The sequence below is a fragment of the Alosa alosa genome, chromosome 9, assembly GCF_017589495.1.
Source record: "Alosa alosa isolate M-15738 ecotype Scorff River chromosome 9, AALO_Geno_1.1, whole genome shotgun sequence".
In the NCBI taxonomy this organism is placed as follows: domain Eukaryota; kingdom Metazoa; phylum Chordata; class Actinopteri; order Clupeiformes; family Clupeidae; genus Alosa; species Alosa alosa.
In genome coordinates this window covers 3,473,604-3,497,094 of record NC_063197.1, presented here as the reverse complement: position 1 = coordinate 3,497,094, position 23,491 = coordinate 3,473,604, and the positions used below count along the sequence as shown (strand labels likewise).

The 23,491-nt window shown below is 40.7% G+C and overlaps 1 protein-coding gene across 5 annotated transcripts in view; it reads right to left on the bottom strand.

Moving 5' to 3' along the window:
• mast2 (microtubule associated serine/threonine kinase 2) overlaps positions 1 to 23,491 on the bottom strand; it is a 122,023-nt gene that overhangs the window by 79,847 nt on the left and 18,685 nt on the right. For 4 of the 5 annotated variants that reach the window (XM_048252731.1, XM_048252733.1, XM_048252735.1 and 1 more), the window contains exons 2-3: positions 17,392 to 17,539; positions 16,970 to 17,112 (exon numbers count right to left, since the gene is read on the bottom strand). In XM_048252731.1, the coding sequence (XP_048108688.1) occupies positions 16,970 to 17,112; positions 17,392 to 17,539 (291 nt within the window). The remainder of the gene's footprint in view (positions 1 to 16,969; positions 17,113 to 17,391; positions 17,540 to 23,491) is intronic. The other variant, XM_048252732.1, reaches the window with a different exon arrangement.

Here is a 23,491-nt window from a genome sequence, read left to right as displayed (position 1 = left end):
TCCTCATGGTCCAGCAGAAAGCATTTTCACTCCACCTCTTGCAAAGGCCTTTTTTGTCTAGTGGTCACATACAGTTTAAAACACAAAAGCCTCGTCATTGTGGGCTTAAGGGGTTTGAAATTATACAACAGATGAGTAAGTTTCAAATATCCAACAGGGCATACTCAATTTAGATCATATAATCATTATGGTGTACACAGTCATGGAATTGAACTAAAATCAATGCATGTACCTTTACAAGATAGAGTAGACTCACAAACAAAGATTCTGCCTCTTTTGAGCAGAATAGGCTATCCATCTAGGAAGCAAAAAGGGAGAACTGGCAATGCCTCCAGCACAAAAAAAGAGAATCCGTGTCGTCATGGGAGAGTGATAAGAAACTGCTGAGCCAGCTTCAAAGCTCTCAGGAGAGATGTTTGTAGGGGAAAAGTAAAGAAAAAAAATGCTTGCCTAAACCACAATCCCATCTACTGTCCATTACAGGCTTGGCAGATGATGTTTTTTTATCTTTTGGCCCAATGTCAATGGGAGCTCTTCCCCTTCTATAACCGACGATTACACTGGCTGCACAGCGGACACTGATAGCGATTAGCGAATATATTAACATAATTACTTTTGCATAATTTTGTCGTTTTGTCGTCGTGGAGTTTTACAGTAAAAAAAAAAAAATCAATTAACAAGTAAAATATATCCTACTTATATCCTAACAAAATATAAGTCAGATGATGTACCAAACAGCCCATATGTACATCCCCTTCCAAATTCCCTTAAATAACACTGCATTCAGAGGCTCACAATGCAAAACCCCTCCCAAAACAAGATGTAAATGCAAGGCTAGTGCAATGACTACAAGTAGAGAACACTGTATTTCATAATAAAGTTCCACCCATAATCTTGGCTCTTCCTTCCAGGGCTCAAACAGCTAATTGTTAGTGCACAACACAAATAAAACAAACTGGGCTTCCTCACCACGTTCATGACTGCTGGTGAAGACGTGACGCCAAAACAGTGTGGCGAGCCTGACGCCAGCACATCCCGCTGACCCTTGGCCCACATATCCCCTGTCTGATGGAACATGCAGATAGAACTGCATGTGACCAGCTCCTTACAAATGACAGACATTGCACAGATTCAGCCAGGCAAAGCTGAGGGCCAAAGCACATGTCTCATTTGTCAAGCATTGGCAAAGAAGGTAGCAGTGGACAGAGAGGATGTGGCCTGGTACAAATATATGAGATAAAACATGACGTCATAGTATTGGTTTAATCGCCGGTTTCATCACAGAATAAATATCTCATTATCTTGTTAAGATAATGTTTTATGCACAATGTTTTCCACAACATTATAGCTGTATTGACATGCTATATAAACTAGCTTGCAAAAAAAAAAAAAAAAAAAAAAATAACTTGCCACCCTACATGGTTGCCATGAAAAAGTAACATAAAGGACTACTGCCTCATTTAGATCTTTAATAGAATATGTGTAACACTAACACTCACAAAATGATCTTGTTTTGTCTAAACCAAATCCAAGGGTAGGGGAAGAGAAGAGTGAGTGCACTTGAGGCAGCTCCATGTCCAGCCCGAATGCTTTTCAAATGCAGGTACAGGCTAATTTGGGGAGATACTGAGCAGACCACAGTGGAAACTGAATGCCAGGGCAAAAATCTTATCAACAGGGATTAGCAGTCACTTTTAAATCAATTCCCAAGCACCAGGACAAAAGCATTGCAAAAACTGAAATGGGGAACCGCAGGCTGGGGCATGGGCTTACTGAAAGTAAGACTGACTACAAAGTCAATTAAATTGTTCTCCCTTAATCAAAACAGGCTCTCTCATACAAGACAACCAAATTACACATAGTGGCGGGAGAGGGCACATTTCAATGGCCGGAATCGCCACCAAGTCGACCACTGCACTGATTGGAGTGCTTACAGTATGTACGGACAGTCAATCAACTGTTAACAATTAAGCTGATCTCTAAAAGTCAAGTAAGGGGAAGCTTTATTGGTAGATTCGGTATTGGTCCACTACTAATCCAAAACGTCCGCGGTCTTCTCATCTTTTGATACAAGAATGAACAGAAAAATTACATTTTCAATATCTATGATATCTATGAGAAAGATATCTAATGTACATGGAATATGCGAGTACATTTTATTTTGTAATATTTGTGATCAGAATCTTTTGCCAAAAAAGAGACATTAAGATGGCACATATAACAATGCACCATAACTGTAGGCATGACAGACGGAAGAATGATTTTCACTGTAAGTTTGTGTATTTACTCCTCTCAGTTAAAAAGCATTATCTGATTGTGTCATGCTACAAAAACCCTCAGCTCAGTTCATGACACAAACAAATCCATTCAAACACATAAATGTGGACTGCAAAGCCTTTAAAAGCCACTACTGTATATACACTGGTGCACAAACAGCCTAGGAAAGCATGTGCACACAAAATGTAGCTAATTAGGATATGTCCACTTGAAAAGGGAAATGAGTGGCCATGGAAAAAAAAAGGATAAACACTCTAACAGCTCCAAGCTTTAACCATACAGCCATACAGCGTTAACCAAGCTCTCTAGTATCCATGACTCGATATTCATCCCCAATTGGCTAATTTTGCATGCTTGCCTAGCAACACATCACTCATCACATTTTGAAGGTCAGCTCTTATGAGAACCAATTCATTGTGTCCCTAAATTGTCAACCTTTTTTGAGAAAATGATAAAACCGGACAGTCTGATGGGCTTTTGATGAGCCTACTAAAAGGTTAAAAGCAGTCTGTAGTCATGCCGTTTTGAAGGTTAAGATTTCTACACCAGCACAACCTGTCACCTTGCTATTCTCACTAATCTTTTGGTTTGGCAGTGAATGCCACATGTAAGATCTGTGTTTTTATCTGCACGACAGAACCTTTAGCAAGTAAACACATCTAACACAACATACTAGGGAATAAAATGTACAAAACAAAATCTTTATCTGCAACCAATCTGAAGTATTCACTCAACTGACGAGAGCGAGAGAAAAACCTCCAGATATAAGATCTTCCCTATCAAACCTTTACATTATTGTAGCCTCTTCCTTGCCACTGCAAAATAGCCCAAACTCGATCTTGAAACCTTTCAGAGTTAGCATTGAAGCACTGGTGATGCACGTCAGTCTCCTGCTTTAAGGTCTTATGTCTCCTCTACTTCCTTGATTCACAAAGAGCTTAATTAAACCGCAGACCTGAAAATTGTTTTTAAACTGTGAATTATACCAATATCTGATTTTCTCATTCAAATTCTCTGACTGCTGACCTGATGTTTCAAACTTAAAGGGATGACCTTACTTCACCCTTTGTATTGATTTTAATGTGTATTTCCTGTGACTTGTACTGTTATGAAGGTTACTATGTTGAGTTTTAGTTTTGTTGTTGCTGTAGCCCATCATGGAAGACAGCTATTAACACTTCTGCCAATCATTGTAAGCTTAATGACAGCAATGTAAATTGAGAAATCTTGAGACTTCCTACAAATCTTCATACTAAAGCCACATTTAATAAGAAACTAGGAATAGGGGTTGTTTTCCTGTGGTATCAATTTGGGAATTGTTAATTGTGTAATTTCATTGGCATTGGTACTGACTACTACATTTCTGGTACCATGACATCCCTAGGTCAAACCGTAATGCATCATGTCCGTTGAGTGTTGCATTCATGTTTGTTCATGTTGCATACATTTTCAACATTTAAAGTATATATCTCTATAACAGGGCCTGTGATTTACAGCAACCTACACGTGACCTGAACTGAAAAGCAATGGGCATCTAGAGAGAGCCAAATGCTGGCCTGGTGGTGATCAACTCCTGGAGGGATGCTTTTACATTAGAGCTAATTGTGAGGATTGGGCTACAATAACCATTAGAGGTAGAAAGCACAATCAATACAAATACTGGATGCTGGATGGTGATGGATTGGTGGTTAAATAATGCACCATTCAACTAATGTAAGCAGAAGACAAGAAAAAGAATATCATGTAAAGAACCAAGTAATGAGACCGATCACATAAGGAGGCAATTCTGTCAGTGTCGTGGCCTTGAAGAACAGAGAAAGACAAAAGGCACATATGAGAAACTCTCCTATTACCGTATTTTCCGGACTATGAGTCGCACTTTTTTTATAGTTTGGCTCATCCTGCGACTCAGGTGATATATATTTATATATATGGTTTTTTCCTCTTCATGACACATTTTTTGACTGGTGCGACTTATACTCCGGTGCGACTTATAGTCCGGAAAAAACGGTACAGTTATCATTACGGATGTGCAAAAAAAAAAAATCAATGAGTGTGACTACATAAATTGAAATGTGCCACATAGAAATCTGCCACATTGAGACATGCCCCCTTCCTCTCCACCTATAGTTAATTAGGTAATTACCTGTGTCTCCAGTGTCTCAGTTTTGTGGTAACTGGCTCTCAGTTTGCAGTGGCTGCCTCCTTATCCAGCTTGAGGATATTTTTTCTGCAGTTGTGTCTTTCTTTTTTATCTGTTATATGTTATGTCCCTCACCCCCCAGTCTGAATATCGTCTGTTCCTTGTCTATTTGTTTCATGTGTTCAACAACAAGGACCATGCTGGAAATAAGTTTTGTACTTTTGCATGTCATCCTTTGGATTGATGCATTTTATTGTCTTGATCCTGAAATAAATCAATCAATCAATCAAAAAAAGAGTGGATTGTTAATGTTACTTAAATGTAGTATTTGTAAAGTATCTTACAAGCTCTGTTTGGACGCCATGTTTTCTCAGCATTGTTCTTTGTTCAACTGTTCACATTCAAGCTCATAGAAGCTATGTTGATTTATTTTGTTTATGTGATATGTGTTCACTTGCTTATTTGTATTTCTTTGTTTAATCATTGCATATGAATCTATTTCCCTTATGATTGTGCAGACTAAGATTGCCTTGTTGATTGTTTGTAGACACCAACAATCACTCAAATCAAATCAGACTCAAGGAAGCAGTCTGGAAAATAAAATCAAGTTAACTGGAAAAACTGGAATCGCATGTTTTAATCGACGCATCATTCTTGCAGCACCAATCCACACCAGCCAAATCCATCTAATATTTTACACTTGTTTTATTGTAGAATAATATTTTACAATAATAATCTAAAAATACATGTTTATGACACTTTGTTATTCACTTTGACTTAAGGGTTCGCTGATGATCTGTTAAACAGTACAATTTTTATAGTTTGCAGTTATTTGTAGCATTCCCCACAATAGTGGCATTTCCTTGATGTCAGTAAGTTTCACCTCTTTGAAAGCCAAAATTTGTTTCTGTCATATACAGTAACTAAATGACAAAGAAAGTCAATATGTGTGCTTGTATGATCCCTAAGATTTGATAAATGATACAACTCCATCCTCGGCAGCAGAAGTGTACAGAAATGTCAACCTGAGGCAATATACCACTTACAAAACACAACAAATGGCAACTAAAGCCGATCTATTTAGAGTGGACCATTCTGTTTCAGGCAACCATGTCCACAATAAAATAAAAATAAATGTTAACAAACGTAAAATAAAAAGGAACAAATTGTTTGTCTAGTACCAATCCAACTCAATAAACTACATTTATCATCAGCAGATTCAAATTGGTTACTTAAATCCAGCTGTCTTTAATTTCAGCATGAATTATGATCCTTGATGTTTTGCCACTCCTCATTAAAACACAAAAAACATTAAAATGAAATAATATAATGAAGTTCTCTTCTCCACCCTGTTATGTGATTCACAGTGGTAATCATCTCGGCCAAGAAAGTCAGGTGTGGTTACCCTGCTTCAACAACTTACAAAAATATGTAACACAACTTATACAAGACCACAGCTCACAACCAAAATTAATAAATAACTGCCACACACATTTTGTAGGTCTATAATACCCACCGCCAGATGTATTAGACACACACCAAATCTAATTTCAGCCTTACTCAGTTTGACAGCAGGAAATCACCAAGAAGACAAAGAAGAAAACAGAAAAGTGTGATAGTAACATCATACCAATAAGCAATGACCTTTCCCTATGGTTTTATACAGAATTATTCCTAGAAACATTGCAGCCAGTAGGTGTGCATAAATCCAAAGCATTGCAACACAAAATGACCATTGTGGAATAACCGGATCAGTAAAACTGTATACTATATACAGTATAATACCGGTATATTAAATTACCAACAAGTGTGTAATTTTTCATGTTATAAGAAAGAGAGCATCTCATTTACTTCATTGTGTCAAAAAGCATGTAACTTCTCCCTCATTAACATGCCTAAGTTAATTTGGAGTTGAATCCTGATTACCGAAAAACAGGCACTGAAATGACAAGTAAGGACTGAATGCTATGTTAGGTCAGAGACCCGGAAGAAGGCTTAGGCTAGAAACATTTTAATAGGTCTCTTTACATGTATAAAGGTAGACTAATCAGAGACTTGGTTCTCGATAGAAATGTTCTCCATGTTACCACAGCGAAAACAAGCGGCTTACTTCAGTGTCTCCCTTCATGCCCTTCAGTATTGTAGAAGCTTTGTCGAGTTTAGCATTCTAACACTTAAACAATTTAATTCGTCTCTGTCCATAGTGAAAATGTATGCCAAAAACTAACAGGACCCAGGTTGGAAAATCCCCATGTTACCTTTTAAATGAATAAATATCACAGTATTTGACGCCGCCGTATCAATATCATGCCAAAAAACACTTTTCCCCTAATCACTAGGCTTTTCACGTTAATGTTAAATGCCAGCCTACAGTAATTTTCCTGTGTATTAGCCGCATTGTGTGCCGCAGGATAGTGTATTAATATTTTATATTTATATTATATTTTATAATATTTTAATAATATTAATACCATATTAACTGCCCCCGTGTACTAACCTCATTTTGCAAAAACAATGTATAAGCCGCGGCTAATAGTTGGGAAATTATGGTATCAAGCAGCTCCTCGTGATGTAAAAACAACTTTAAAACAACTTCAAAATCTGGATACTCCAGCAGACTCCGAGCCATTGCCAGGGACAACATATAGTAGATTCTACTTTTGCGATGCACATACATACAGCTAACTGGGCAGGTTGGACACTATATCAGGATACTAGAGACTGATAATACTTTGTTACATGTAATGTGATGCAAACACACAACACAAAGCTTTCCTATCTGCCTCTCCCTTCCTACACCAGATAACCAGAAATGCATCCTTCTGTTGATTACACTGCAATTTACACTGCAAAGGAAGGGCAAGAAATGAGGAAAACAGACATCTCTCAGACAAAAGTAACTCCTTTCATTTCAATTCATACTTCTGCCCCAACTGTTTCCACGGCAACCCCCTCATCTCTGTTGTCCCTGTTTGGAGAAAAATATATGATCACATACTAAGCAGAATGGAATCCAGAAGAGACGGCAGGACCACGGTGTCAGTACAACCCACATAATGATAGAAATACTAGAGCCTACCAATGGTGTACAATGAATTGTACACCATTGAGTACCACCTATTAGCTGTATGTGAACTTCAATGCAACACCAACACCAATGCAACACCAACATATATTTTCTCTATTTTAGCTGATGGTTTACCTATGCCTTAACTGTATGAACTGGTTATGACGGTCATGATCCAAGTTCATCCATTAATTCTTGTTACATTACATTACATTACATTACATTACATTACATTTGGCTGACGCTTTTTAACCAAAGCGACTAACATGGTAAACAGTAAGTTTTAGAACAATTCTCACAATTTTAGGACAGTTTAAAAAACATTAGAGTACAGTAAGAATAAGTGCGTCGGTGAGTGCTGTTTTTAACAGTTACTTGTCAGTTTAAAAAGGCTGGTGAGTGCTAGGATCAGTAAGACTTGTTGTAAGTGTTGTTATGAGAGTAGATGTTCTCTAAAGAACATCTACTCTCATAGCAACACTTACAACAAGTCTTACTGATCCTAGCACTCACTCACTTGTTCATGAGACTGGCACTAATTCACAAAGACAGGAAGTTTCCATGTACTGTTCTCCATGTGTGTGGTTTTATATTGGTTGTTGGATATTCAACACGTTCAAAAAATCCATTTAGGATTGGCTATGGGGGACAAACTTGTGTCAAACCAATTTTGATGTGTGTATACACAAGACCTTAGCCTGCCATAATGAATAAGCTTGCAAAATGTCATGAAGATTAACTATTCACATAGGCATTGGCTGATAAATGTTCATTGGCAATCACCGTCCATTTTGTTTAGCAAGCCAAATGTCTGTTGCAAAATGTCAAAGTGGTCCTTGAGATATTGAAATGTGCCAATTCCAGTGGCTCATGTTCAGGGTCCATCCAGAATGTGGTAGTGATGCAGAGTGTAACAATTAATAATGTTAGAACCTACTAACCCTGCATTTCACAAGATACTGGTGAGTGAAGTGCTAGATTTTTACTTTGAACATTATTAATGTGCCTTCAACAGGCCAACTTGCCATAGAAATTACATAATTTTTTTTATGCACATTACAGCCTCAGGTGTGTAGTAGTGTTCATAACAAACTGTGCAAGGTACCTGACACAAACAGTGCTTAAACATCACAAAAGGATAGACTGGGCATCAGATAATGAATTCATCTAACTTCAGATAATGAATAAACCTCACTTCACGTCATTCTCACTTCAAACAGAGGCAAGCCAGAAGACACCACATATCAGGCAAGAGAGAGACAGATAAAAACTAACTTACTTTCTTATTACATAAACTGAATCAAATGGATCTTTTGCATCAGAGGCAAAAACGGACATACAAATAAGCCTAGATTAACTTTTGGACTAAAAAACAGTGACTGCCTTGCTGTAGTAGGCCATTTCCTGAGGTAGTAACTTGCTAAATGTTACCTGGCTCGATAAAGCGAAGTTTCCTGGCACACTGATAAAAACGTACTTATGTACATTTTCCAGAGGTGTGTATACACTCTGACTTCACACTGTAGTCAACCAAGGACAGCTGAAGGATTGCGACAGTATTTCCAGCTTTGGGAGCAACTAGATGTACCGCAGAGTGGTACAAAATATGACCGCCACCTAATCCTGCACATTCTCTCTGCAAAGATAAATCACGCTTGTCAATGTCTTAATCGCCTACTGTGTTTGTTTTTGTGTATGTTTGCTTCTGTGTGTGTGCGTGTGTACGTACGTGAGTTGACATGCAATCAGAGGGTGTCATAATGATCCTGAACCTCCAATTTTGTGCAGCCAGAGATCCCTGCGATTACAACACCTCATTTTTGCTTTTTCATTTTTAACTAGGTGGCGCTATACATCAAATGAGTGGTTATGGGATGTGTTGACATGGCCCCTTAAGACCAACATACAAAAAAATGTTGTCCTCCTAGGCCCTACGGTTCTCGAGATATTCACAGAAAACTGTGTCTGCCCTACCCTCCTTTTGGGGGCTCCAGTCCAGCCGGGGCAACGGATCAAAACGAAAAACAATGGTTCCGTGTCATCCTTGTGGGGCTACATGCCCACCAAGTTTCATGCACCCCGGTCTTTCAGTGTCCCAGGAATCGTTGACACAAAATTACTGAAGAAAAAAAAAAAAGAATCCGGTCGTGTGTTCTCTTATCAGCTGAATCAGCACAGGTTTTGGTCATTACAAAATGTTACATGCTGCTATGTAAAAAAGATTTATAAGTAGGCTAAACAGTAGTTTTTTTGGCTGATTTTTGTTGTTGTTGTTGTTGTTGTTGTTGTTGTTGTTATGGGCAACTAGTTGGCAAGCAACAACTCTGTGGATAGGGCTAGATGTCTCATTAAATAAGTTGCCCATAGCCATAAACAATATTGCTTGTTGCTTGCTTTAGAGTTTCCTGCTCCAAATACATAAAGTCAAGCGATGGCCTTTTAATCTTCCATATGGATCTTAGATTGTTGCATAGAACCAGCTATCCAGGCTGCCAGAGGGGAAGAGGGTGGAGGGAATAGATCACAGTGAAAATCACAGTGTGGTGGTAGAGAAGAGTGGAAAAGTGGTAACTGTAAAATGTAGACAGGCAATCTAGACTAAGTAGGTTCCTAGCTGTCTGCACTTCTCTTTCTCTCTCCATAAAAAATGTTCTCATTCCCTTAAAACATATTCAAGTAGACATCTGAGAGCTTCCAACTCTTAACTTGGCTATTCACTTGTTTTTAATAAACGAACAGGAACAGACTGAGTAAGTGAGGATGAGAGAATTTCAGGCCTGCTTGAAGTGAGTGTGTGAGTGGAAACCGTGAGAGACTGCCTAAGTATATGGATCACACTGGTAATTGTTCTTGCACAGACTTTTGCACAGACAAAAGTTGAAGCCAGGTACACCGATTTGTTTGGTAACAGTAACCTAGCTTATATTACGTACACCTATTTGTTTGGTAACAGTAACCTAGCTTATATTACAGTAAGAATTAAATTTCTTTAAATTAGGCTACTTATATGAAAAGAAATGTAATTAACACGGATGCATATAGGAAGGATAACCATCAGCTGAACGTGAACTGGAAATTCACTGACTGAATGCTTCAGCACTGCAATATGAGTTAATAAATAAAACTCTTCAACACAGAACAAGAACACCTGTGGCAACAACAGGGAATATGATACATCAACAAAACACTGCACAATGCTGTGTGGCACTGCCATTTGTGCTGCATTCCTTCTGACTGTATAAAAGACAACCTAATATAGACAAGGTTTTTTGTTTTGTTTTTAAACAGAGCAGTACCAATGACCCACCCTCCTTCATCTCTATACAGCTCAGGGCTTATCTGGGCTAAGTGTAGCGATCTTCAGCTCCTCACACCAGGAATAGCCTGAATTATGAATACTGCTGATACCGAAATACTAAAGGCATGAAAATGTTGTTATTTAATGTTATTGTTAAGTTATTGGTCATATTTATAATAGGTTATATTTGGTTGCAATTAGGTTATATTTGTCTCTGCAAATGTGTATTGTATAGCACTGGAGGGGACAGACTGAGTCACAGTATTCCCACCCAGTTTTTTCTTTTCATGCATCTCTGTTGTCAGAAAACAGTGCAGAACACTCTGACATTAGAGGAAAATTAGAGTGACAAAATGAAACACAGTGGATCAAATAAAATATGATCATGACCAATGCATGTCGAGGATTGTCAAAATGCTATGCACACACACATATACATACATATATATATATATATATATATATATATATATATATATATATATATATATATATATATATATATATATATATATATATATATACACATACACACACATACACACACACACACACACACATAGATATAAGACACGCACATCTGTCTACACAGACTCTCATCCATGCCGCCTAATCAGCTTTCCCCTTTAGTGCTCCTCTTTTAGTTCCACTGGTTAGGATAAGAGGCAGGCCTTTCAAGAAATTATTCATAGTGTGCCCATGAATATTTCACAGACAACATAAGCCCATCCTACGTACAATTGTTTATGAGAGTACAAAAGAAATTAAGAATAGACTAGTAGGTTTAAAAACCAGTTGAACAGAATTGTTAAATACAAACACATATGCTGGTTTAATATAAATCACTAGCACAGAAATGCTACTAAGGCAACAGACACATTAAGAAAACAAATAGGCTTTAATTGGTCTAGTGACTTAGACCTAGAGGCAAAGGCACCCTAGGAATTAGAACATCTTTCTTGTGGTTTGGGAGAACATGGTTACATTATTGTTTCTGATGCTGGAATAATCTCTCTATTGACTCATAACTAGGCGAGAGGGGGATGCCATTTTCTTTTGTAATGGACAACATGAGAACGCTTCTATCTGCAAATCCTCCCCGAGTGATCTCAACTGCTTCATAAAAAAAAAAAAAAATGTAATCAGGTTTTATTTTTCTTCTTCTTCAAATGCAAAGTGAGGCCTTCAGCTGTATGCTCTCTGGAGGCCACACTATTCAACTCTTTATAATTGTTCAGACCAAGCCGAGGCCATTTAATTGCACACTACACTGGGCTGGCTCTGGAGAGGCAGCTGCACTCAGGCTCCTGCACACTGTAAATGAGCTGACAGACAAAAGGCCCAAAGGCCAAAATCATCAGCCAACCCAAACAAATCCGCCTATGTACCATTTTCCTCAGAGAAAGAGTATGAATGAGCACATGGAGAATAACAGAATAAGAGAAAGGACATAAGTAGAGAGGCTGAATCATCTCCCACAATGCTAACACCTCATACTCTCAAGCATTCTACTTCGCTTGGAAAACAAGAAAAACGGAAAGAAAGAAATTTAACAAATGCAATACAGGAACCTGCACCTCTACACCGTGCAACAATGGGAAAAGATTTGCTGCAGATCTCTTGAGACACACCAGATTTTAATGAGGACGTATGGCGAGGGGGGGGATTTATAAGACATAAATAAATATTCAAATAATCAGCCAAGACAGAAACAATAACATTCCCTGACACAATTGTTTCAGGCCCTATTTCTCTCCACCATATGCAAATCAATGTTAATTCCACTCTCTTCTACAGTCTCAGACAGCCACGCCCACTCCAGCACATTTTTTCTGAATGGCATATTTACATAGATCTTTATGGCATCCTATAAATTTTCCATTTTTATCCTTAATATAACATGTTTGAATTGCCTAGCCGTCTACGAAGAACCAAGCTGACAACTTTGCTCTCCCCGACCCGGAGAATCACAAATATCTTTACTGCAATTGTGCAATAGACTATTTGTGTGAAGTCGTGCAATAGACTATTTGTATGAAGTCATGCAATACTACTTTGTCAGTTGACTTGGTTCTTTTGAGATTATTATTGCCGGTTTTTATGTAATGTGTTTTGCACAGGATATAATAAAGCCAATGAGTCTAACCAAACTTCAACAGCTTCTTTTGAAGTGTCTAATAAGAGAAGTGTATTATCCCACATTTTACATTCAGCGTTTCTGAGGCCATTTGTACTAGCACTTCAAATCACTTTTTTGAAGCACATTGATGCAGTAAAGTAATCAACATTCTTTGTAATCAGTACATATCAACCATAGGCAAACAATGACAATTACAGTCATTATTGATATCCATTAGTTGACAACACTCTTAACAGAGACCAGGGTTTTGTGAAGTGCTCCATTTAAATGTTTTCGGTCATGCCTGTCATTTTGGCCTGTAATGGCTAAATAAACAGATGCAACAATATCCTTAATGATGTAAGCAAATAGCCATAACACTATCACAGTAGTCACCAACTACTGATTTAGTTGGAATAGTAATTTCATATATACACAGGAGAGATGTTTAATTCCTAGTGCTATAGGTAGGGAAATTCACACAGTGGCCAATCAACAACCAAGCCTATTTACCGTCAAAACCAAAATCACTAACAAAAGTAGGTTATAGAAGATTTTATAGTTGCTGAGTAAGTAAATTAGTTTTAGCAAACATAAACAGAATTGCAACTGGTAAAGACCTTGGCCAAGGATTCACCTCTCTGTAGCTTGTACCCTCTAACTGAACTGGAAAATTTGAACTGGTAAGTAGAATGAGAATGCATGACCAAAAGTCATCGGAGTTCTGGCAGGATATCTGGTTTTGTTACACCAACACCCATACAACAAAACCGCTCCCTCTCACCCACAAACCAACCCAGTGCATGTGTGCATGTTCAAGGCCCCACACTGCACAATCATAGGTAAACACCATCTGCCTACCCAGCCCTGCCTCCCTGCAGACATGAGACATGAAAGCTCCACTGTGGGGGGTTAGTTCAGCAGCGGCCACACGATGCAGAGTGCCCACAGAGTGCCCTCGTGAGAGCTGGCACAAGCCAATGAGATAAACATGGGCCTCTGAAGTGACCACATGGACAGAATTCATAAGGTTTAGATTGCTGGTCTGAATCCATGTCACGGCAGTTTGCAGGCTATCTAATAAACACATTACACAGCGATGGATAAGCCTAAATCTGTTGAGGCGCGTCTCATTTCTGCCAAGAACACTGACAGATGAGGGTAAAAGGGCTAGTATGAAGCAATGGGAAGGAAATTTAATAAACTTCTGATTATTTATTCAACCAAAATAGCTTCACAGATCATATTTTCCATTTGGGGTCTAATGTTCAAATTTCCTGTGTAGAGAAACGCATAATGCTAAAATAGGGTGAGCGAAAAATTACCAATGATTTTTATAAGCCTTCAAAACTTTCTGGAAAAACTAACTGTCTTTATTCCATATTGACAGAAAATCCTCATGAGACTGTTAGAGCAAACACAATAACAGGAAATTCAATCCCAGAACACAATGACCCATCAAATTCAGTGTTTCCCATACATTGACTTACTTGTGGCGGCCCACCACAATATCAACATTGACCACCACACAATGATTTTCCTGGTTGTACTAAATTGTGCTTAAAACTGGTTAGAATCATAACCGCGCTGCACTAATTTGTTAAAAACTGTTGCATTCAAGTTAATTCTGCAAACCTACCACCACAAATAGAATTCAATTCTGTGGGAAACACTGAAATTGCTAAATGTAAGCCTTATCATTGTGCTACAATACTAAAAAATGATGAAAGCTTTATTGAAATAACTTACTTTCTACTGACTATACATTCAACAGAATGAATAATCATCTCTCTGGATTAAAACCAAGAGCTCTCATAGCTTTTATAGTGATAAAAAAGTTGCTTGGATTGATGTGAAATAGAACACCCATAGACTTTTTTTTTTTAAACCACTATATGTAGAAAATCTGTTGAAATCAAGAAAAACAAACACCATGTACTATACTGTACATTTTTTCCTGGCATTTCTGCTCTGTTGGATATAAATATTGAAGGATTCCAATAATGACACAATGCTACCACCTACTGGCAAGTAATGTCAAGTCACCAGAGCCATTTTCCCATCAATATTTGAGGGCCACATGTCTTAAACCAAGCTGAGGAGCACATTTTCACACACATTCACAAGCTGCCAAACCAGGTGTACCATCTTTGCTATCCATCAAATGAAAAAATCATTTGTGTCTTTGGTTCTTAGCAATAAACTCTACATGAAATACCAAGCTAATCGTGAAGGTTTTACAGAAACTTGAAAATGACAGAATCTCTGGGCTGCAACACCAAGACTCCCCAGCAGATGCAGCAGTTGGCCCATCAACTAGTGTTGCAGCATGTGCAAATGCTGCACTTTCTTTCATCGTCCTTTGTCTGTCTACATGGCATGTTCATTCAGCACTTAAATCATGGTTTATTGTACAAGAATAACATATTTTAGTCTATTTAAACTAGAATGATGGCCTAGAAATCTAGACGCACCCTAGCGGCGGCAAATTAATTTGCTCAGCCTGTACGTCTAGTAGCAAACCATAGGAATTTCTATTGCGCTCTATTTTGTTAGAGAGTCTTAAGGCAGGCTTAACAGGATGACGACAGTCCTACGATGCTGAACAACAAGGAAGGTGGCTATGGCGAACGAAGAGCGGTTGTTTGAATCGGCGTTGGCGTCAACTTTGGAGGAGTTGGACTTGGGCTTTTCTTTGAAAGTTGAGCAATACAATGCACTTAAGTCATTCCTTTCGAAGAAGGATGTGTTTGCCGTTTTGCCGACCGGATACAGATATGGTCGTAGCGCTGGCCTATTGCATGCCTAGGCAGTTTGAAAGACAATTCTCTGCCCGCCCCTTGGATTAAGCAGGGGGAATGGGTCGATTCCAGACTATACATTTCAATGATATAGGATGGCCCGCCAGGCTACTAGAATGATGTAACTATTCCTGAACTGAAAACAAATTACAATATAATGGTCACAACCTTCAGGAGAATAACAAGCAACATGAAATCAAATCAGTCTTGATGTTCAGAACATATGTCATCATAACAGGAACTAGAGAAAAGGACAGGAAATGCAGGTCATGTGTGCCGTTAGCAATGATGACACAACATGTTTTGAGTTAAACCACTTCCTGGTTAACCAGTCTTTACCCAGGTCAGAGTTGACTATGACGCACTGATGTGGGTACAGACCTCTGACTCTGCTTTGACTGTTTTTAATGTGAACTCATTGGCAGTTTATGATAGTAGGTGTGTATCTCAGAGTGACTCACAGCACACGACAGTCACAGGCTAAAGCACCAGCTGAGAGTGTGTCTGCCCACGAACACTGCTTAGATATTGTATCGACAACAGATGCAGTATGCTTCCACACATTGATTGAATATGTAGGTCTGTATGTGTTTTGCATTTCAGAAGAGCTTAAAGTGCACAATCAGTGTTTATTTGCCTTCATTCGTGTGTGTGCGTGTGTGTGTGTGTGTGTGTGTGTGTGTGTGTGTGTGTGTGTGTGTGTGTGTGTGTGTGTGTGTGTGCGCGTCTACACGCTCCTGCAAGATTAAGCCAATGCATGTACATAAGGAAGTGTGCAGAATGCATGTGAAACCATGTGCATGTCTGGAATTATTACCACAACAAGTTTCAGAGTAGGCGTATGCATATGAGCAGGCTAATTAACAATTATAAGTGTCAGGGTAAGAGAATACACCTGTAAGTAAGACTGTGTGTGTGTGTGTGTGTGTGTGTGTGTAATTGCGTGCGTGTTTGTGTGTGATTGTAGCCTGGGTGTTCCCATGCTGCCTTGCGCGCGATTTGATTCACGCTGCTAAGGCAGCCTGGAGACCATGGAGCAAATTTTCGCCTGAGATAGGGGACCAATCACAGAACAAGGGGGAAAGCAAGACGATGATGAGCTATGCACAGACGCATTTGATAGACATTCGTGGCACCCAATAAACGGATCTGGGCATTTTTTTCAAATACGAGAAAATTAACGTTTGGTTCCCAGACCACGTCTCATTGAGAAGTGGTGGCGCTAGCCAGGCTAGTGTGATTGCATTTGTACCACATAACTCACCAGTCCTGCAGTGAGGGAGGGAGCAGACTGTCCGAGGGACTGGTTCCTCATGCGCACCAGGTTGTTGGGCTCTCCAGGCTGTTGCCATGCCAAATGGCTCACTCCACTGTGCATGCTGCTGGACAGAGGCAGGAGCTGCTTCCCTGAAGGTCATCAAAATTCCCATGAGCACCACACACACAGACATGCATCGAAAACACACACAGTTAGCCCAGGGGACCCTTTAATGACCCAAATTAACAACCCAAATCAAACCCAAAAAGACATCAACACTTTTCCAATAGATACTAGACTACAAAACCACACCAAAACCCACTAAAAAAGATCTACTCTAAGGAGCAGACAGGCACATTGAAGATGGCCATGTTTCGTTGGAGTGAGTTGCTCTGTGTGTGTGTGGGGATGTGTGACGTTGGTCTCACCTGTTAGACCGCTAGCCATACTGCTCCTCCGTGCTCGGCTCTCATCTTGGCTGAGCTGCCGCTGCAGTTTGGTCTTCCCTGCCGCGGGGGACAGGTCAGGGTTACTCAGCTTCCTGAACAGCAGAGGAGGGGGCGCCGCAAACTCCTTCTGGAGAGACAGAGTGAAAGACAGGAAGACATAACATGAGGTGGATGGAATTAAGGAAAGGGTTGGATGAGCACAGAGACAGAGAGAAAGTGTGAGCAGATGAAGAAGCAGCGAAGGAAGAGCAAGAGATGAAAGGAGAAAGAGGAAGACATTTCTCCCTCAAGCAGTCATGACACATCATGGTAGTCCCATCATGCTGGATCCCTCTTCTAAGGCCCATACACAGTAGACATACTAGATATGGGCAGCATGGCCAGGTATGAATAGTGAATCACAACAAATACCATCCAGCATCAAAACATTTCACACACATACATACACAGACTGCATAGACATGCTAACCTAATGACCCAGCACCTGCAGTAGGGCTTCCCTACCCGCAATAACAAGGAGCTTGTTTTGCTAAGAAAGTGACTCAAAGCACAGACAAGCAGGCGGCAAACCTTCTTCCAGCAGCCATCACGTTTGATTAGCGAGTCATCTCTCAGTGCTCAGCTCAACGGGCCAGCACAATTAATGATGGCAATTATTTATGACCTCAACAGGCTATCAAAACATAACCACACTCAGTGCGCATGCACATCGCAGCATGTGGTTCTAAGCTCCGTTCTGTTCTCAGCCGGGATCACAAACAGGCCGTTGTTGTGGAAACCTGGCAAAGATGATCAAATCCAGTCACATCCTCTGGGTGGCTTTAAAGTTCCAGTGCTTAAATCTCTCCTGTTACTTGCTCAAGCCTGTGAAATCCCCAAGTCCACAAAGTTCCCAGAGTATTGGGGTTACAGGCAAAGTTTTCCTGATCTTTAAGCCAGAGAGCCACGTGTTTACTGACTCAAGCACACACCAAAGAAGAACATAATATCCAAAAGTAAACATAAACTTGTACAATTTAAGTAATGTTTATCTACACAACCCTAAAAAAAATATCTGTGGTTATCCTTAACCATACCTTATGTCCCGGGTACATCTTCTGCTCACTCCAGAGAGCATTGAAAAAGAAAGTAAGGCTGTTGCTGATCTCAAATGCAAACTTATTTTTGTCCCACTAGTGACCACAGCACAGCGTCAGTCATGTACATCAATCCCACTCTGCGGTCGACTTGACGTCCACCTGCAGCCTGACTGTACGTCTGAACCAGACTATGTTTACGTGTGTGCATCAGCATGGCTGAATGTCATAATGGAGCGGCCACACGCAGGCTTCCAGACCTGGACAGACCACTAATCAGCTTGACCTGAGCTGCACAAGTAAACACACGTGCAGGATCATTGCTTGTGCTACTGCTGCACTGAACAAAAACATGGTTAAGTGATCTCGCTCACACACACACACATTTGCATGCAAACACAAAGGAGCAGCAAAAGGGCAGATGGGTTCAATGGCAAAACCAAAGCAGGGGCAACGAGAAGGCAGTCCATCTATGAGAAGACAAGCATAGTGGAACAGGACAGAAGAGACAAAAGGCTTGTTTCCGAATTTGTCCCTTAGTCATGCCTTTTCCATGTTCTTAGCTAGGTACATTTATCTGTAAATAGGGCTCATTCTCCCTTCATAAGTCTTTACCTCTTACTGCCCTCTACCAACACCTCACATAATAGGATTTTGCAGTATTAGTCGCTGTAGGGAACAGTCTTAATGCTGATAACAGGTGAATTGGGGCTAGCTGTGTGGAGTCAATGGAGGTGTGGTGTTTACTGGGAAGATAATAACAAACCCCTGCCACATCAGGAAACGCTCCTTAAGGGCGTCTTGTGTTATTCATTTGTGGCTTTGGCGGAGCGCTCTTTCCCCCAGATGTTTTCCATGGTCATTGGTCTCATCATCCTATCCCAACATCGACTAATTCATCCTGACCACTGGTTACTTTAAAGCTCAGAATCTTTGTAGCACTCAGGAAGGTTGAATGAAGACTGACACAAGAACCCAAGTGGGTGGAGAGCAATAAGACATCCTCAGTAGGAATATTTCAACACAAGCCCAAACAAGAAGGGGTTTTGTACCTCCATGACAACATTTAGGTTTTATTACCAACATCAATACATCCGTTAGCATGTGTTTTGACAATCTGTATAGATGTCAATTAAGGGGAAACCCATCATCTTATTTTTCTCCCAGAGAGAAAATTAAAGCAGCATGAGTAATCTGCCTCAACTCAGTAGTCTGATGACCCTAGCACATTGTCTGAGGCCTATGTAGGCGAGGCACCCCTACCGTCCGTGATCTAGCATAAAGCCCTGAGGGCCCTGCCAATGACTAGGGCCTGAAGACACTCAGAATAATGACATCACCAGGGCTGGTTCTACTCCTTTAGAGGACACTGCATGTTGTTCCCGTGTTTCTCATGGATAAGGAGAAGAGAGCCCCACCACTTTCCCTGCTGTATGGGACACAAAGCAGTCCAACATCCAGCTAAAATCCCATCAGTGATTTACACATGATCATCCTCCATCCTCGGCCCATGGTGGGTAAGGTCTGACTGCTGTTAGCAGACCACAACACTTGTTGGTGAAGATATAGGCATGCTTATGTGACCACCAAACTATTAAACCAGCAGTAAGGAATTGACAGTAATGAGCTACCTTCCTAAAAGGCACACAAAGATCTTGCAACACCACCAATAGACGAGTTGGCATTGATAAAAGCTTGCCAACATGAAAACTGGAGTATTTTGGACATAAAGTTAGCAATGTTGTTTTGTGATGCTCCGTCCTGGAACACAGAACTAAACAGTTCACATCTACGATGGCTAGCAGGAATGGCATGTGTTTATCTGTTCTTACTATGAACAAGCACATCAAAATGAATTTGAAGATGATACAGAAACTAGTTAGCCAATAAAAAACATAAGTCTACTTCCAAAAGTGTAAAATAGTTGCAATAGTGCTTCTTTAAGTAAACAAACACTAATGCTTTATTATCAGACAGTTTAAAAGAATGTTCTAAATCATACGGTTTCCATGAATGTTAATGGAGACCAAATTAAATGTCACAGCTGTCTAGGCAGCCAGAAACCGGCCCATTACCTGAAAACAGAGCATGCAGCCAAACAGCAAGCTGCTGACGACAGCTGCGGGAAAATGAGATGGACTGGTGCCATAGAATGCAGTGGTGGCTATGTTGATTTATCAAACAGTGAAATCCATCAAAGTGACAGCAAGTGCTACACATTAACATACATTTGTGTATGTTAAATATAATATGCATGGGAGGAAGAAAGGAAAGGCAAGTTAGAGGCTCCCTTGCTTTTGGAAAAGAGGTATTCTGAAGTGAGGGGTACATTGCAGGCTTTCTCCTTGTTCTCACCTGGTCACCCTGGTGGTTTTGTGTAGACACAAAACCAAAACAAACAGACAGCCTTACTAATTGACCACTCACAAACAAACAACTTCCTCTGAACAATTGACTCCCTCTGAACAAACAACATACACACCTACACAAAACTACAAACACATACTAATCCTCATAATGATACTCTATTGTGCATACATTTTATTTCATTTCACACAAACACTCGGTCATCACTAAACAAACACACATTCAAACAGAGGCATAGTCAAGGCTACCCTAAACATAATCCAACCTGCCCTTGTAATCCAAAGGATGTTCCTACCTGAACAGCTGTGTCTGACTCATTATCCCGTTACCTAGCCCCCAACACATTAGTCCTCATTCACCCCCGCCCCCATAGGAACCTCAATCTCCACTCTATAACTGCCTTCAGACACAACCTCCACAGATCTTTGTCAAACAAAGGTCCGACCCTTTAGGTGATTTAGATATGATGCTAACAAGCTGACATTATGCGGTCATATGTGGTTGAACAGGTTGAACAGGTTGAACACGCACATGAACAGAATCTCCACGTGGTTGAACGTGGTTGAACAGGTTGAACACGCACATGAACAGAATCTCCGTATGTTCTTCGCTTCGTTCAGACATGCGCTCATTTGCATAATGTCCGTCAGAAATACTAGGAGGGGAGTAGTGTAAGAGCCGGCTAAGTTTGGAGTTCCAAATGTCCGGTTATGTTGTTCAGATATACTGTACGGCCCAACCGCTTGACATCCGCAGAACATGCAGACTTACACCTATGTCTGAAAGCAGCTCATGCCTCCACCCCTGCGTCCCTCTCCCCACTTCTCCCACTGTTCCCTCTTTCACTTGCACTGGAAGCCCCTCCTCCCTCTTCACCATTCAGTTCATACATTCCAATTACACAACAGCAGTGTCCTCCAGGCAGTATGGTAAAGGCAGGCTCTCCTTTCTCGCAAGTCAGCACAGGGATCTTAATGATCTGTACACACACATTACATCACATTCACACACATACGTACCCACGTACACAACTGCTGTGCTAGTCAAGTCAAGTCAAGTCGGCTTTTATTGTCAATTTCTTTACATGCACTGGTCATACAAAGAATTGAAATTTCGTTTCTTACTTTCCCATGCAGACATAGACATGCTTTAAATACAGACATAGACATACTATAGACATAGCCATAGACAATAAACATTAAATTAAAGTGCAAGACTGAAATATAGAACATGTATGTATCAAAATAGAAATATAGGACATATATATATAAAAAAATAGAGGTAGTTGTGTTGTATATTTATATAGTCTTAACAGTTACATGAAGTTTAAACTTGTGCTTGTGTGACCTGTATATTTACATTGATATGCAGTATGCAGTAATTTCAAGTATATCAGGCTTGATGTGAAGCAGCAACACGTTAGGCTCTTGCAGTCACAGTGCAGTTCCACAGGGCGGTGTTGGGGGGGGGGGTTAGGGCAGACAGGATCCTAGTTTCCTAGGTTCCTGGCAGGCTGGTGGGGGGGGGGGGGGTGATGGGAGAGTGGGTAGAGTGTTCAGCATCCCTGATTGCTTGGTGGATGAAGCTACTTGCCAGTCTGGTGGTGCGGGGCGGAGGCTCCTGTACCGCTTTCCAGAGGGCAGGAGGCTGAACAGTTTGTGTGCAGGGTGGGTTGTATCCTTGACAATCATTAGTGCTTTGCGGGTGAGGCGGGTGGTGTAAATGTCCTGCAGGGAGGGAGTGGTGCTCCAATGATCCTCTTAGCTGTGTTAACAGTGCGCTGGAGGGTCTTCCTGTTCTGATCTGTGCAGCTTCAGCCCCACACTGTGATGCTGCTGGAGACGATGCTCTCAATGGTCCCTCTGTAGAATGTAGTCATGACAGGAGGTGTGGCACTTGCCTTCTTCAATTTCGCTAAAGTAGAGGCTGCTGGGCTTTCTTAGCCAGTGATGCTGTGTTGGTGGTCCAGGAGAGGTCGCCGCTGATGTGTACCCCCCAGAAATTTTGTGCTGCTCACTCTCTCCACAGCATCTCCGTCGATGGACAGTGGTGGCAGTTGTTTGTGGCCTCTCTGAAAGTTGACAACAATCTCCTTGGTCTTGCTGACATTTAGCAGGAGGTTGTTGTCTTTGCACCATTTAGCCAGCAGGTCTACTTCTTCTCTGTAGTGAGCCTCATCGCCCTTAGTGATGAGGCCCACCAGTGTTGTAATCGTCCCGCAAACTTCACCAGATGATTGGAGCTGTGAGTGGTTGTACAGTCATGTGTTAGCAGTGTGAAGAGCAGGGGGCTGAGCACACACCCTTGAGGGGCCCCCGTGCTCAGGGTCAGAGTGCTTGAAGTGTTGTCCCCGACACGTACTGCTTGTGGTCTCTGCAACAGGAAGTCCAGCAGCCAGTTGCAGAGGGAGGTACTGAATGCTACACAAGACCATGACTCCTGCAGCATTCATGAACATTCCGCTAGGAAGATACCCAACTTAAAAAGGATTTGACACTCCAACTGCAACTGTCCAACAGAGAGCAACAAATCAAGTTGTGCTTGTACACATGTTCATGCTTGTACACAACTTGATTTGTACTACAAGCCGCTAGGTATTCACCCATTCAGTAAACCATCTCAACCCCTGAACACTG